We start from the raw sequence: 14,830 nt of genomic DNA, 5'->3' as shown, positions 1-14,830 counted from the left end.
AAAGGATTACCGCCAAGAACCAATTCGCACTACACCTTGGTGAACATAAGACGAGCACCTCTCGGATGCAGGGGACCAGCCTGTGGGGATTGTAGATCAGTACCATTTGGAGCAAGTCCCCTGATCAAACAAAAGCAATAACGTACCGGCGTCATGCAATCCTCCCAGCTCGCATCCAGTCCCCATTTTAGATTCTTGACAAGAACAAACAGCGTAACCTTGATCTCGAGCAAAGCAAACTTTTCTCCTAGGCATGCGCGGGAGCCACCATGAAAAGAGATGAACTCAGCTCGAGCCTTAGCGCCTCGATAGTTGGCGCATATCTGCTCGTCGGTGGAGCCCCATCGCTCCGGGTGGGGCGTATCCGCATTTGCTCCCCAGACGGTCGGATCTCGGTTCGTGGCGTAACTGTTATACCCAATGTATGTGCCTGGGGGCAGGTAGATCTCACCCCCTAGCCATGTAGGCTCGGCCACCTGTCTGTTGATTAATTGAGAGATGGGTGGGAATAATCGGAGACATTCGAGGGTCGTGGCGGTCAAGTATGGAAGGCACCGCCAGTTAATAGTGGAGTCTATTGGGCCATAGGTATCTACCTCGTGACGGAGTTTCTCTTGTATGCTCTATATGGCATGGATCAATATGGGATAGCATTGTGAAGATGGGGGTCGTATCTACTCACTGGGTACTTGGCTAAAAGGTACAAGGCTGAGATCATTAAGAGTTGTGGATTCTCTTGCCCAGCCACGTAGAGCACGTTGAGATTATCGCGGAGCTGCTTATCGGTGAGGACCCCATCCTTCCGTGCGGCTACAAGTTGGATCCTAAGAGACTTTGGTCTTTCAGATCTACCCTTGCTTGAATCCTGGAGGATTTGGGTCTGCAATAGGGTTGAGAATTCATGTATCAAAGCTCGAGCCTTAGAGCGAGATGCTATCAGCGATCCGAGCCGGTCTAGAACAGGGAAGTTCATAAAAATAGGGCGAAATAGATATTGCTTTAGAGTCAGCTGCGTTGAATGAAGTGGAACCTCGTGTTCAATATCCATCAGTTGATCCTAGTTCCCGTTCAAGTTAGTTGCTCCGAAGATTTGCTAAAATTACCGCAGGAGCACACTTACACTCAGCCCCGGATTATCAAAAACACAGTGGAGCAGGTTTGCGTTGGAATAGCGCTGGAGAATACCCTGGATCGGTACTCCATGACTCGGAGCAATGGTTTGCATTTGGTATAGATGTTCACCGAGCCGCTGCGCATTGTCGAATAGAGGCTCTGTTTCAAACACGGTCTGTAATCCTGGCTGAATCACCGATCGGTACAAACGCCACTCATCAGCTCGGGCAGATATTATATTGGACCCTGTGGGTATACGTGTCAGTCTTGAGATTGTTCTGGGGATTTTTGAGCCATGAAGATCTAGGTATTGTCATACCAAGAAATTCGGCAAGCAGACTGTGTGGGATCTTTTTCTGGTTGCCGCTTTTGTTGTATATTTGCTCTTTCTTGAATACCTCTGAAAGATACGACGAGCGTTGGACAATCACATTCCATTGGCCCCCGAAGAATATCTTGATTGCGCCATGCTTGTACAATGGCTTGGCGATATATTTGCGAAATAGTTCTTGCTGATCAACCTCTCGGAAAAGGGGTAGCAAGGTCACCCAAAATGGGACTGAAGGGATCTGACGAGGATTTCGGGGCGGCATCAGAAAGTAGACAAGTAGTCCACCGGACAGCATAATGAATGAAAGTAAAAGAGCATATTCCCAATGCAGAAAATGCAGGATGATACATATAAAAGAAGACATGTTATCTTCAAACTCCAAGCAAGTGTCTAGATACTTTGAGAGATTATAGATCATTCTTGCGGTCGAATAACGGAATGAAGGGTCTGCCTGCTAGGCTAATTTTTAGTCAACTCCGTATTTTCCACCAAATGAATCTTATTCATCTTGCGCCCTTTGCAATGATTCCCAAGGAATGAAAATAAAATACCTAGGGGAGGTAACAAAGATACGAAGCCTAGTAACTCAGCCCCATGGTTAGGTGTAATGCGCCTTCCAAATTGAGAAAAAGGACCGTCACGACATTGAGCAGGGTGATTGATAGATGGTGGGTCTGGCGGTCTTCTGAGAGGGATCGGGGTCCGTTCAAATGGGCAGTGTTAATTGATATACATGTTCTGAGGATGAAAGACGTAGCCAAAGGCAGAAATGTTATTTTGGGGCATTGTAGGAATATTCCAGGGTTCATTTCAGCCTCGTTCTCTTGATTCCCCGGCTCGGTCTTACCACATAGAGTGCGGGTATATAAGAGTAAAGGAGTGTCAGGCTAATTAGTTGCTGGAATATGAACTTTTATTAACACTTCATAACCAGAAATATCTAATCAAGCATTCACTGGCAAGAATTTAATATGGAGTGCATATATGATCGAGTCGTTGCTATATACAGTCGAACATATCAGGGCCAATTGGTTCGCTGTTTTGGCACGTATGCTACCCTGCTGGAAGAGAAATGGCATACGATTCAACCGAGTTTGGGTCTCCATGCACCGAAGTCATATCGTTTAGTATCTGGAATTCAATTTGATTACCCCGAGTTACAATCAAATGTTGTTCGTGCCCATGAAGCTCCATTGCCTCGAGGATCTCGGGTGATTGGGGTGATCTTGCTTTCCGAAGAACCTGCACCCGCTACGACAAACTTCGATGAGTACTTCTGTCGTATCCTGATTCACCATTTGACAGAACCCTTCTTGTTACATGAGACTTCTCAATCTACCGATAATAGTTCTGTTGCAGAAAGATTGGTCGACCTTTGCAACACGGAGCTCTTGGTACATCCGTCTGATTCCCTATTCGAAACCACGGGTAGAAACTACCTCATACAAAAGATTTCCTTATTTACATCTCGAGGACTGCCAATTCGAATGTGTTTACCTGCTTTTCCTTGCAAGTCTTCGAATTTGGAAAAGGTTGCTGGAGTACTACCCGATCGCGGCGAAGAGTTAGCTCTTCGACGGCTATACTCTGTTCTGCGCCAAATAAAGTCAATCTATGATCCTGGCGCCAAATTGTGTATTATAAGTGATGGGCACGTTTTTAGTGATTGTAGTAAGTTTATTATCCCTTCACTAGATCAAATGATACCCGGAATTCTAACAATAAACTATCAGTTGGAGTGGACGATGATCAGGTAGATGAGTACGGAGATAAATTGCTTGAACTCAACCAAATGATAGGCGCGCAAATGGGACAGACCGGCCAGATAATTTTCAAGTCCCTAAAAGATATCTTAAATCCTTCACCCAAAGAAATTCTAGGAGAATCAAAAGCCCGTCAAATAACTTTCCCCGCGCTCAACCACTACCTCGACACCACAATCTCTCCCGAAACAGAGTTCTGCCGCCAGGCGATGACTCTGGGATGCCAGCCTAATCGAGAATTTTTGAGATCCCAAATCCAAAGCCAAGACCAAGCAATCCTGTCGTTATATCGCGGGTTCTCACGATTTATGCTCGAAGACCTCGCCCAGCACCCACGGTCCCAAACAATGTCGAAAAGCCAAAGAAAGAAGACGGCGGAAAAGTCTTCTTTCGAGATGATACTACGCAACCAAGCCTACTCAAATCTCGTGGAACTATGTTTCCCCGACTACGTACGCTTATCAATTCATGCGCACATCAATTCAGGACCAAAATTCGGAATTATGTTGTTTGAACGAGCCAAGACAAGAGTTATTGATGACTTGCATGATCTTGAAAGTATTGCGAAGCCGTCGCATGATCTTTTACATATTCCTACTCCATGGCATAATTGTGTGTTTCAAATGACAGGAAGTGATATTATGTATGTCACTAAGTCTAAGGTTGTACGGGGTGCTTTAGATTCCGCTACTGTACGCGGCTGCTGGACGCAAGAGAGCCTTTCCAATGGACTGGGTGGATACTTCCAAATTGAGGGTCCGGGTGGTGTTGAAAAGGATGCTGTTGCATCTGTATTAAAGCCTGTCGCTGGCTCATCTGTCTCTGAAAAGGACTTAGAAAGTCAGAAAAGTATCCAGAAGAGCAAAGAAGGGGGTAGGAGCTGTGTTACTGGGATATTTGGAGGAATCAAGAGACTGGCACAGGTTTTCAAGTCTCCGAGTCAGTTGTATCCAAAATCTGAGAATGAGAAGGCCCTGGAGTGCTAGCTTTGTTGAGCCGTGTGGCAGGGGAGTCTGAAACCAGAGGTTAAAATCTTCAGTACTACTAGTATCTGTTATATAACATTCTGTCAAAGCCAAGTTGCGTAAGAGTGAACACTTGTTAATCAAAGAACCACCCCACAGCCCGAGGACTCATATTCGTCATGATAAACATCCAAGCAGTAACAGAATTAAATTCAAGCAATCTCTGCTTCGATCACCATTTCATATTGTTGTGGATCAGGCCAGAACTTGCAAATTCTCAGTCCGGAATCGGCTAATAACTGCTTCCAAGCACCTTCAGTTCGTTCCGCAGCAGACAGTAGCGCGAGCATCTGCACATCCATCGTGGTTTGACTGATACTTGCGCCCTGAGGTGGGAGAACGATATCGTATATGAATAGCTTAGAGTAGCCTTTCACCATTGCATCTCTGGTATTCTCCAGTAATTGCTTGGATTTATCATCGGGCCAGTCATGAAGTACAGCGTGCATGAAATAAGCACGGCTTCCTGTGTTTTGAAATAATTAGTCAAACCCATCAAAATGTTTGGAAAGTATAATGTTTGACGGATTTTTGTTTTACCTTTAACAGGCTGTGGAAGAAAGAAGTCATGAACCATAGCCGTGATATTCGAATCAACTTTCGCGTTGGAAATCACCTCTGGGAGATCCTGTAAGACGAGAGCACCTGCTGGCAGCTCGGGATGTTTATTTAGAACGTGGGTAATGTCGATACCCGTATTTCCACCAACATCAACTACGAATGGGGAATTTCCATCGAGTTTTGCGCCCTCCAGAAGCTTGGAAGTATCGTATACTTCGGTCCAAGGGGTCTTCCATGCTGTCCAGGCTTCCATGTGTCCAGTGAAGGCCTCCAAGCACTCGGGACTTTTTCCAAGTCGACCGAAGAAATTGAGACCATCGGGATCGGAGTCGGAGTAGTTGTTCACATTCATGTCTGTTGGTTCTTTGTAAGAGGTCTTGGCTAGATAGCCGGGTAGGTTCTGACTTGACGCGAAATATTGGTGTGTACTAAAGATAGATAATTAGGGACAATTTCAAATTATAGTATTACAATTCAAGACAGAAAATAGGATTAGGGGCACATACGCTGCTTCAAGAGAGGCCCGGACCTTGGTACTTTCATCGCCGATAGCAAATGAGAAAGGGGTTGGCTTGTATGTATCCACCCCTGATTCCTCCACGACATTGAACGCTGCTAACAAGCGAAATAAACGACCTTGACCTTTTGTGAGCTTTCAGTGACATCTACTTAGACAGTGAGAACTTACGCAATAGGTTGGTCTCGGCAATTGGTGTGGTCATAAGGACCAAGTCATCAATGGACTTCTTGCCACCTCCAATGTTAGTCCATGTTTTCCAAAGCCCGAGATCGATGCATGTTTGCAGAGCTGAAAATACAATAGGGTGTTCGAAGCAGAACCCCCATGCACGCTCGTAGGGTGTCTCCACCCTGGCGAGCAATCGACGCGCTGCAGCTCGAACTTTGAGCCTTTCTACCTCGTCGCCACCAAAGGCATCAGCTTGAATCCCATCAAGGACAGCAATAACGACATCGTTTAGCGAGACCATAGTGTTGTAATAGATCGATCAAAATTGCAGTACTATGGGAAAATGATGAGAGAATCGATAGGTCAGGCGGGGAACTGGTATATAAGTTCGCAAAGTACGCATTGATCCAATTGATGAGTGACCTGCCCCCACTCCCTAATGACCATCATGATCTCCTGGGTACATTGGATTGGCCCAGTGAGCACTAATCACTAGCTACTTACTCGATTTGGCCTCGGACAGGGGATAAAGCTAACGCCAACTGCTCTAAGATGTTTCTCGGAAAGACCCAACGGCATATCCGTTCGCCACAAACGTCCCAAGCACCATGGTCTGTATCCGCTTGGCTGGAACCATGAACCTTTAGCGTGAAAGGCAAAAAGGAACTGTGAATTTCGACCGTTGTTTCATGTTCGTTTGATTTGGGTAGTGATGGCACGTTCATAAAATTGCAATGAAGCCGTTTAGGTCAGGATAATGACAATCAACGGCCGAACACATAGAACAAGTCAAATTCTTTCCCGTAACAAGATAGAATAGACCTGGCGAAACTCTAATTTGAAGGCCAGACCCGGGTAAGTAGGTCTAGGAGAGCCGGTCCAATAGACGTGGATGGCAGTCTCAGGGGGAAGGTCGCTTGGAGAAGGATCAGCCAGGACGTTTTCTGTCAAAACATTCAACTTTAATGTCCAAAGGTCAAATGTGATCTATCGGAAGTTAAAAAGTACTCAAGGGCTGTCATGGCTGTCAAGTCCGCTTTTGTGGGTCGGTGGCGTGAGCATGGACCAAATAGACTCGTGCGAGACCCCAGACTGACGATTAGTGCCTTTAGGGGAATTAGCGTGCTTCACAATGGACGCATTGATATCGGACCGTTGCCTGCGGTAGTAGTAGACGCATAATTTGAAAACAGGAACTTGGAATTGAATTGCCTGATTGTACTTTTGTCTATTATCAGACTCCTTATGGGCAAGGTGTGCTGGGATCTGCAGGGATGTCTCTCGCTGTTTTTACAGATCAGAAATCGGACATAGCTCGATTACTATAAAAAATTCGCCATCGTCTTCTGCATTGGAGGAATTTCTGACGTTTGTTCCTCTATTATCCAATGTGCTTGCTTCCACAATCATTAACACTCAGACCATATTCAACATGAGCGTCTACGGAGGCAAAGGACCTATGACCAACGCCGTCCTTTGGGTCGAAGTTGTCGTATTCACATTTTTTGTCGGACTAAGAATCTATACACGAAAGAAGATCCTGAACTCCGTTGGTCTCGACGATTATCTCGTCGTTTTTGCACTGGTTAGTAAATAGTGCCAGCCACGTTTGATCTCTCTGCTGACATATCCTAGCTTCTTCATGTCCTCTATACTATATTCGTCACAATTGCAACGCACTATGGCCTAGGCCAGTTGTATGCTGATGTTGGCAATCCAGTAATATATTTCACTGCAGTAAAATATGAGCTCTTCAGCCAGGTAGCTGGTCTCATGGTTATTGGGGTTGGCAAAGCGGCGGTTGGAACTTTCCTGCTTCGAATTGTGCGAAACAAGATTCACATTTGGGTTATATGGGGATGTCTCATAATCACCGCTGTCCTTACACTATTTGCTAGTATCACTGTCATAGTGCAGTGTGTACCAGTTGAAAAATCCTGGAACCCCTCCGTTCCTGGAACATGCTGGCTGAACTTTTCCAACGTCGGGTATACTGTTGGATGTGAGTTTCTCAGATTTGCTCCCCTAAAAAAACTTGGAGCTGAAGACTGACCATGACTCTAAATTTTAGCATGGTTCGTGGCTGCAGATTTCTCGTTTGCCATTCTCCCATGGTTTGTCGTGTGGGACTTGAATATGAAGCAAAAAGAGAAGATCACTGTTGCCTGCGGTCTTAGCCTTGGAATATTGTAAGCCTCCAACTTTAAGTTGGCTCGAGTCTCTTGGTAATTTGCATATCATCTAACATTTTTGCTCATAGTGCTGGGGTTTGTGGCATCGTCCGCACAGTAGCCTTGTCTGGCCTCGACGCATCCGAATACATTTGTACGATCCCTTCATTGATTCCAAAAGATAATCAATATGCTAACCTGGATCTTTTCCTTCAGATGACACCGTACCAATGCTGATCTGGTCAGCGACCGAGAGTTGCGTCACAATAATGTGCTCCACGATCCCCGTGCTCCGACCTCTATACATCCGCGTTCGATACGGCAAGGATGGCAAGGACAGCTCCACCGGTGGCAGCTCATACAAGTTGCCAATGTATGGCTCGGGTCAAAAATACAGCAGCAGCAGACATTACGGCCAGCTTTCGAAATCTGGCTTCGACTCTTCTGTCGTTGAGACAAAGGGGTTTTCCGACCACATGGCCACCGTCAAACATAGCAGAAGCAACAACAGCGATGATACTATACTCCGGAATGCGGCTGGCATTGAACGGACAGACGAGATTTCTGTTAGCTACGAGGCGTTCGGCGATAGGAAGGTCTAGCCCTGGAGGCGAACTTGAAGGACAACTTCCAATCTTTGGGCATAAAATCGAGCAGACTTGGGCATTGATTGTCTCCATCGTGATCTGTATCTTTTTATTGGAAATTTTCTTTGTGTAACACCAAATTGATTGAACATCTTAATAGGCTAGTGACGCTCCATGCTTCAGACTATAAATTATTAGAAATAGTAAGACCGAAGCACGTCAGGTGGCTAGTATCGTCCTAGCGTTAGTACGCGAAGCCTCTACCATGGATGCGAAGATCGACCTAGAAAGCAAGTCCGATTGAAATTTCCTGAGTCGACGGGGGTCGGCCTGAGCTTAAACGCCATATTTTCTTTTGTCTTCAACAGTTGCCGACGCGGTGTGACCAGGATCGATTACATTCAACTCTTACCCGGAATGCGCCCCTCGTAAAAAACGCCAAACAACGCCAACCCCGCGTTCCCGCACAACATCGGCAAATCGACCTGTCAGAACTCGTGGGTAATAAAGCCCAACGAATCGGCATCAGTCTTGGCAAATCAACACACGGGTCGGGGGTTCACGATGAGGAATCGGACAAGCTTGAGCGATACGTTATCCTTTTCGACGATGGCGTGCTCTGAGTTGAAGCTAAAGAAAATATTCAACAAAAGCATCAAAATTTTCTCATGATGTGAATTGAATGTACTTAAAACAGGGAGGTTGAGCTGAAGCACCGATCGCCATGTCGTCCATCACGGAAAAGTCACCACCGACCGTGGACACCGCGGAGAATGACAGCGAACGCACGCAATCGAAAGAGAATGCTTATGAACAAGTTTCTAGCCCAGAATCGGTGCGACAGAAATGGTATGAATGGTTTGCGCCCTCGGACACACCAGAAGAGCGACGCTTGATCCTCAAACTGGATGGGTTGATCATTGTTTTCGTCTTTCTCGCATATTGGGCAAAGGTCTTGGACTCGTCTGCTACAAGCACCGCCTATGTGAGTGGCATGAAGGAGGATCTGAAGCTATACGGGAATCAATTGAACTATCTGAACACAGTATATTAGTATGAGAATATTCCACACGGTCGCTATGCATTGTTTTTTCACTGACTGTTTTTGCTATAGTGTTGGATTCATCGTCTTGCAGATCCCACTGACACTTCTGGTATGTTTTTCGTTGATATAAATTGTTCGCAAGAATAAACTGACTGTTAATAGATGACTCGCTGCCCTGTTAATTACTTTTTACCTGCTGCAGACCTGTTGTGGGGTGTCTTCACTCTCGCACAGTACAAAGTCAGCAATGTGACGCAGCTGTATGCTTTGCGGTTCTTCGTGGGAGCTCTTGGGGGTTTCTTCTTCCCTGCTGTTCAATGGTACCTGGGAAGTTGGTACAAACGATCGGAGCTATCCCGCAGAGGTGCCATTTTCTTCATTGCCAGCCAGATCGGCAGCATGAGTTCCGGATACATTCAAGCAGGAGCTTACGATCGGCTGGACGGCCGCTTTGGAATAGAAGGATGGAGATGGTTATACATAATTTGTAGGGGAACCACCAAAGGGGAAAATGATGCTGGGAGAATAGAGCAGGAAAACCTCGTGCTAACAAATAATTAGGTTTTGGTTGTACAGTCCCCATTGCCTTTTTGGGCCTATGCCTTTTGCCAAGTACCCCTGATAAGTGCAATTCAAGGTTTCTAACCTCGGACGAAATTCGCCTAGCGCAGGAACGAATGGCATCTGAACACCGAGAGACCCGGCAACCTTTTACTCGGTCCAAAATTACCGCAATCTTAAAGGGCTGGAGACTATGGGTCCTGGTAGGATTCGCATTTTTCTTCAGCCAGGCAGATGGTGTGTCCCAAAACAGTGGTCTATCCCTTTGGCTGAAGGCTGAAGGCTATTCTGTGGGTAATATTGACACCATCACGACCGTCTCACCGGCTGTCACTATTATTGCATCAGTAGTCTGTGCAGTGTTTTCAGACGTGTACGACGCGAAGGCAAGCTTGATCGCGATTACCGCGGGACTCAATATTTTTGCCAGTATTGTGCTCGCGATTTGGAATGTCCCTAACGGATTGAAATTTTTTGCTTTTTTCTTGTCAGGCACGGCCGATGGGATCGCAGCGGTTGTTTATGCATGGGCCAATGAGATCTGTGCTCATAGCGCTGAAGAACGCGCCATTGTGATTAGTACGATGAATACGATCGGGAATACGTTCGGGGCCTGGATTCCTCTATTGTAGGTTTCCTGAATCACTTTGAATTATTTGGTTCCAAATCCTTTGGCTAACCTCCGCCTCTTCATGATTTAGTGTTTGGAAAACAGTGGATGCACCTCGCTACCTTATTGGGTATAACTGGGTTATAGCTCTTGACGTATGCATGTTGATCATGCTAGCTGTGCTACATCATTTTTGGATACGCGAGAAAAGGCTGGGTCGAGCTTAAAGATGCGAGATGGGGACTACGATGGGGACTTAATGGGGACTGTGGATAGGACCTTTATTTTTCGGGATTCCACCACCAGGTTGATTATGGGCCTTTCCCCAGAGCGACTGAGATTTTAGCCATAGCGTTGGAAATGTTAGCCAGGTAGTCGGGTTTGGTTTGTTCCACCATTGAGGTTAGGGAGGATATGGCTTTGATCCTTCGCATTCGATCGAGGCCTGCTATGGGAACAATTCGATCTTTGTTCTAATCCCTCTCTTCGGAGCAAATACCCCTTAGAGACCCTCATCATACATATTACGCGTTGGTCTCCACGCTAGACAGGGGTCCGTCCCGCCCGGCGCCCCCCGCGCCTGTTGGCCATTTTGGGGCCAAAATAGACCTCGATCGAGGGGGTAAACACTACATGAACCAAAAGGAAGTTGATTGCGACTCAAAAATGAAACATAGTAATGAAACTATTGATCTCTTGAACAAGGAAATTTTCAGATAGCTCATGTCAGGTCCACTCCTGTTGCCTCCAGAGCTCCAGTCCCGCAACTTGGAGTCAGGACCCACGCTCTCGTGGAGTTTACAGCTTTGGTCGAAACCGCCCGGTGACCCACTCTGGGCACCTAATACTTGTAAGCTCTAGACTCAGAGCGAGATAACGTAGCTCATGAGTCGTGTGTCTTTCTCCGGACCATGGTCCCTGGGGAAGTATTTCAAATCAATCCGGGTCGATAAGATCCCTAGTCTATTCCGGGAATAGTTCCATCGATGAAAGTACCTATCAGCATGGCCATCACACCTCGATGCTACCAACATCAGACATCACACAATCACGCCTCGGCGTCATGGTCCAAATGAGCTTCAACTTGGTACGGCAAGTACGGCCCCGTCGATCGGCCCGCCGAATGAACGAATGAAAAAAGAAGTATGTGAAGAGGTGGATATCTCGTGGGAATGGGTAATCTCGTTCTCTCAATAGTGAATCAATAGTTTCCCGCCGATCGATGCACACTAAGTCTTAGCTGCATCCACACCTCCACCTATCAGGGCTGACGATACCCATCGGTCCCAACTCAAAACCCTCGATCGGGCGACCGAGATCCACAACTCAAAGCGTTGTTGACGTTAAATGGCCTTCGCCTCGATCTACAGGGGAGAAGCGTAGACCAGGCTCCGCACGTGAAGTCAGCATGGCCCAGGATACAAAATCTCCGTGGTCTGCAGCCTTAATTTTTAGCTGCAGCAGAGCTCTCCAACTTCATCACTCTCCTTCGAGCCCTCTCACCAATATCCCTGCCCAAATCAGCTCAATCCATCATGGGTTCTGAATTGGGCGTTACCGCCGACTCTAAGTCGGAGGTAAATTTGTCGCCAGTTAGCGTTTGGTGGATTTGCTACGGTTGTATTTGGACCTTTTTCGTCTGCCTCGGCATCGTCTATATGGTGATCCATCGCAACTCGCCAACAATTCGAATTCGAGGCTTAGGTCTCATGTTGTCGTCCATTTTCTTCTTACACTTGTATTTCTGGTCTGTCCAATTCGGTCTCTGCCTGGGCAATATTATGCCTGGCGATGCCATGTTCTGGTTCATGGGTGTCTGGCTGCCCGTCGGACTTTCTTTGTTCTACGCCTCAAATGCTCGTTTCCTACACATCGCAAGGCTGCAAAAGAAATATGCCTACCCTTGCAGTCGCCTCCCTGGAGATTCTTCTAAATTCCGCCGTCAGAGTGGTTTGATCGGTCGCTTCCACCGTCTTGACTATTCCTCTAAGAGTTTCCTGGTTGTTGGCGTTCTTATGTTCATCCAGGTTAGTTTATACATATCTATAACCCGCCTGGTATACTCCTAACCAAAGTTACAGATCGGTCTTTCCGTCCTCATGTACCTCATCTCGCGCAAGTACCACCCCTCATGGGGTATCCCGGGCACCGAAGTTACCGGAACCCCAATGGAGATGAAGGCCAAAGAAGGCCGAGGTTGGGAATGGTAAGAATGCCATCTAGTACAAATATAACAGTTATACCCAAGAAGAGTAGCTAACACGTCTCATAGGTGGCCCGGTATCATGTCGCAGTTTGTTTGGTGCTGGATAATCGCTCCCATTACCCTTTGGAAAGCTCGCGACATCCACGACACCCAAGGATGGCGGACTCAGACAATTGCTTGTGTCATCGCAGGTCTCCCTGCTACCCCATTGTGGCTCGCCGCTATCTACGCCGACGGCATGGTTTATTTGCAATCGGTCTGGCTGCCCCCTCAGTGGATTTGCGTTTCCATTCTTGTCATCGAGATTTTCACCATTTTCCTTCCCTGCTTCGAGGTTTGGAAGCGCCAGTCTCTTCGCCAAGACACTCTCGACGCTATCGCTCAGTGGGAGGCTCGTAACAAGAGCTCTGGTGGGGAGAATGGGGAGGCCAAGTCTCTGGCTTCTGGATCTACCGCAGTTGAGTCTATCCTGTCCGCCTGGAAGTCCACCAAGGGCTCCGTCAGGTCTGATGCCTCCGGTGAGAGTATTCTCACTATGGGTGCCCTTGAATATGTTCTCGAGCGCAACCCAGCCCCTCTACAGGAGTTCTCTGCTCTTCGTGAATTCTCCGGCGAGAACATTGCTTTCCTTACCGCCGTCGCCGAGTGGAAACATTCGCTACCTGTTGCTCTCAAGGATACAACTGCCATTCGCGATGATAAGGTTCAAGAGTTGATGCGTGAGCCATTCAACCGTGCTTTGCACATCTACGCTGAATACGTCAGCCCCGGTCACGCAGAATTTCCCGTCAATGTCAGCCATCAAGTCCTTCGGAAGCTGGAGCGAATCTTCGAGAAACCGACTCTCCTCCTATACGGCGAGCGCGAGGAGCCTGAGCCAGCTACTCCTTTCAAAGAAGCCTTTGACTTGGATTCTCCCATCACACCCGACACAGGAGATTCCGAGAAGGGACTTAAGCACTCAGTTCGTGAAATCAGAAATTTGGTGCAATACTGGGGAGATATTCCAGAGGAGTTCGATGCTTCTATCTTTGACGAGTCAGAGGGAAGCATCAAGTACCTCGTTCTCACAAACACGTGGCCCAAGTTCATTAAGATCCATCGGTCGTCGATTTCCTCAGCTGCTACTTTAGAAGCTGGCGTGAATGTTGTCGGCCTCGGCGACGAGCGATCGGAGAAATCAGCCCGAACCTAATGGGACGTTATTTTATTGTGAGAATATGATTTTACTGCTTTGTAACTTGAATAATTACTTTGATTCCCCTTCTGTCAATCTTTTTACGTTTCGTTTCTTTTTGTGAATATACTACCAGAATGAACAAATCCATTAATCAATTTGTACTATTCAAGCCTCAAATTCTCATATTTAAAATAGTTGCGACCCTTTTCAATAGTTCTCTTGGAGAGCCTAATGGGTGGAGTTCAGCTTCAACGTTGAATCTTTGAATAGGCCCACTACACGTGAAGAAATATTGCCAAGAGCTAGGTTGAGCCTCGGGGCGGTTTTACCCCATGAACATGGACGTGGATAACTGTGATGTGCCCCGTAGAATCCTGTGTGACCTGCCTCAATATTGAGCGTAGATGAGACATTTGTAGGAAAATACTTAAAGTTCAATAAATTTCCCCTGAATCATTGTGCTAGAGAAAAATCTTGAATAGTACTGAATCCGCCTAGATTTTGAAAAGTTCGTCGTTCAATATCCGACCGAATAATCTCATACTCTGCATAAGACACAGCACATATTGCCCAGGTGGAGAGGATGTGGCTTTTTCTCTCAAAAACCAGAACCGGTTTCTTGGTGCTAGCCTTATTTTTAGTGCCTTCGGGGTAATTCCGTGATCGGCACTTTGCCGTCTACTGTTGGTAAAGCGCAGCCACGCGTTGCCCGTTTGATCACCACCGAAGAAGCCCGATTTGTACGCAAGTTGAAATTTCTGGCTTGTGGATAAAGTCTTCGTCTCTTCCATACATGCCAAGCTACAGGATTGGATAGTCCGCTCCATTAATTATGAAGTCAGAAGGATGAGTTGGACTTCAGCTTTCACAGTATACCCCACATCTATAATGATTGTTATTTCTAGATCTCTTTGCCTACTTTTCGGGACTGAAGATTGATGTACATAAGCATACCTCCAGCCAGTGAAAGAGCACCCCTTGTAGTATTC

The 14,830-nt window shown here is 46.7% G+C and overlaps 6 protein-coding genes across 6 annotated transcripts; 4 read left to right on the top strand and 2 right to left on the bottom strand.

Moving 5' to 3' along the window:
• Window positions 1–29: 29 nt before the first annotated feature.
• N7478_006315 (cytochrome P450) lies at window positions 30–1,739 on the bottom strand (the record flags this gene model as incomplete). Its single annotated transcript, XM_056922529.1, has 5 exons — window positions 30–80; window positions 147–623; window positions 683–1,057; window positions 1,121–1,359; window positions 1,433–1,739. 5 exons carry the CDS (start codon window positions 1,737–1,739, stop codon window positions 30–32), a joined length of 1,449 nt encoding a protein of 482 aa, XP_056780566.1.
• Window positions 1,740–2,415: 676 nt separating this feature from the next.
• On the top strand, window positions 2,416–4,193 carry N7478_006314 (isocyanide synthase family protein; the record flags this gene model as incomplete). The annotated part of the gene is made up of 2 exons (XM_056922528.1): window positions 2,416–3,115; window positions 3,178–4,193. The coding sequence occupies 2 exons, from the start codon at window positions 2,416–2,418 to the stop codon at window positions 4,191–4,193; spliced, it is 1,716 nt and encodes a 571-aa protein (XP_056780565.1).
• A 191-nt stretch (window positions 4,194–4,384) lies between these two features.
• N7478_006313 (uncharacterized protein) lies at window positions 4,385–5,782 on the bottom strand (the record flags this gene model as incomplete). Its single annotated transcript, XM_056922527.1, has 4 exons — window positions 4,385–4,698; window positions 4,773–5,221; window positions 5,300–5,405; window positions 5,482–5,782. 4 exons carry the CDS (start codon window positions 5,780–5,782, stop codon window positions 4,385–4,387), a joined length of 1,170 nt encoding a protein of 389 aa, XP_056780564.1.
• Window positions 5,783–6,913: 1,131 nt separating this feature from the next.
• On the top strand, window positions 6,914–8,254 carry N7478_006312 (uncharacterized protein; the record flags this gene model as incomplete). The annotated part of the gene is made up of 5 exons (XM_056922526.1): window positions 6,914–7,066; window positions 7,117–7,483; window positions 7,553–7,670; window positions 7,742–7,806; window positions 7,869–8,254. The coding sequence occupies 5 exons, from the start codon at window positions 6,914–6,916 to the stop codon at window positions 8,252–8,254; spliced, it is 1,089 nt and encodes a 362-aa protein (XP_056780563.1).
• A 709-nt stretch (window positions 8,255–8,963) lies between these two features.
• Window positions 8,964–10,477, top strand: N7478_006311 (uncharacterized protein; the record flags this gene model as incomplete). Its single annotated transcript, XM_056922525.1, has 4 exons — window positions 8,964–9,292; window positions 9,354–9,393; window positions 9,447–9,757; window positions 9,922–10,477. 4 exons carry the CDS (start codon window positions 8,964–8,966, stop codon window positions 10,475–10,477), a joined length of 1,236 nt encoding a protein of 411 aa, XP_056780562.1.
• Window positions 10,478–11,990: 1,513 nt separating this feature from the next.
• Window positions 11,991–13,856, top strand: N7478_006310 (uncharacterized protein; the record flags this gene model as incomplete). Its single annotated transcript, XM_056922524.1, has 3 exons — window positions 11,991–12,482; window positions 12,537–12,661; window positions 12,728–13,856. 3 exons carry the CDS (start codon window positions 11,991–11,993, stop codon window positions 13,854–13,856), a joined length of 1,746 nt encoding a protein of 581 aa, XP_056780561.1.
• Between the last annotated feature and the right edge of the window lie 974 nt (window positions 13,857–14,830).

Source organism: Penicillium angulare (genome assembly GCF_028827245.1).
Source record: "Penicillium angulare strain IBT 27051 chromosome Unknown utg000004l_segment0_segment0, whole genome shotgun sequence".
Taxonomy (NCBI): domain Eukaryota; kingdom Fungi; phylum Ascomycota; class Eurotiomycetes; order Eurotiales; family Aspergillaceae; genus Penicillium; species Penicillium angulare.
This window is presented reverse-complemented; position numbering and strand designations above follow the sequence as displayed.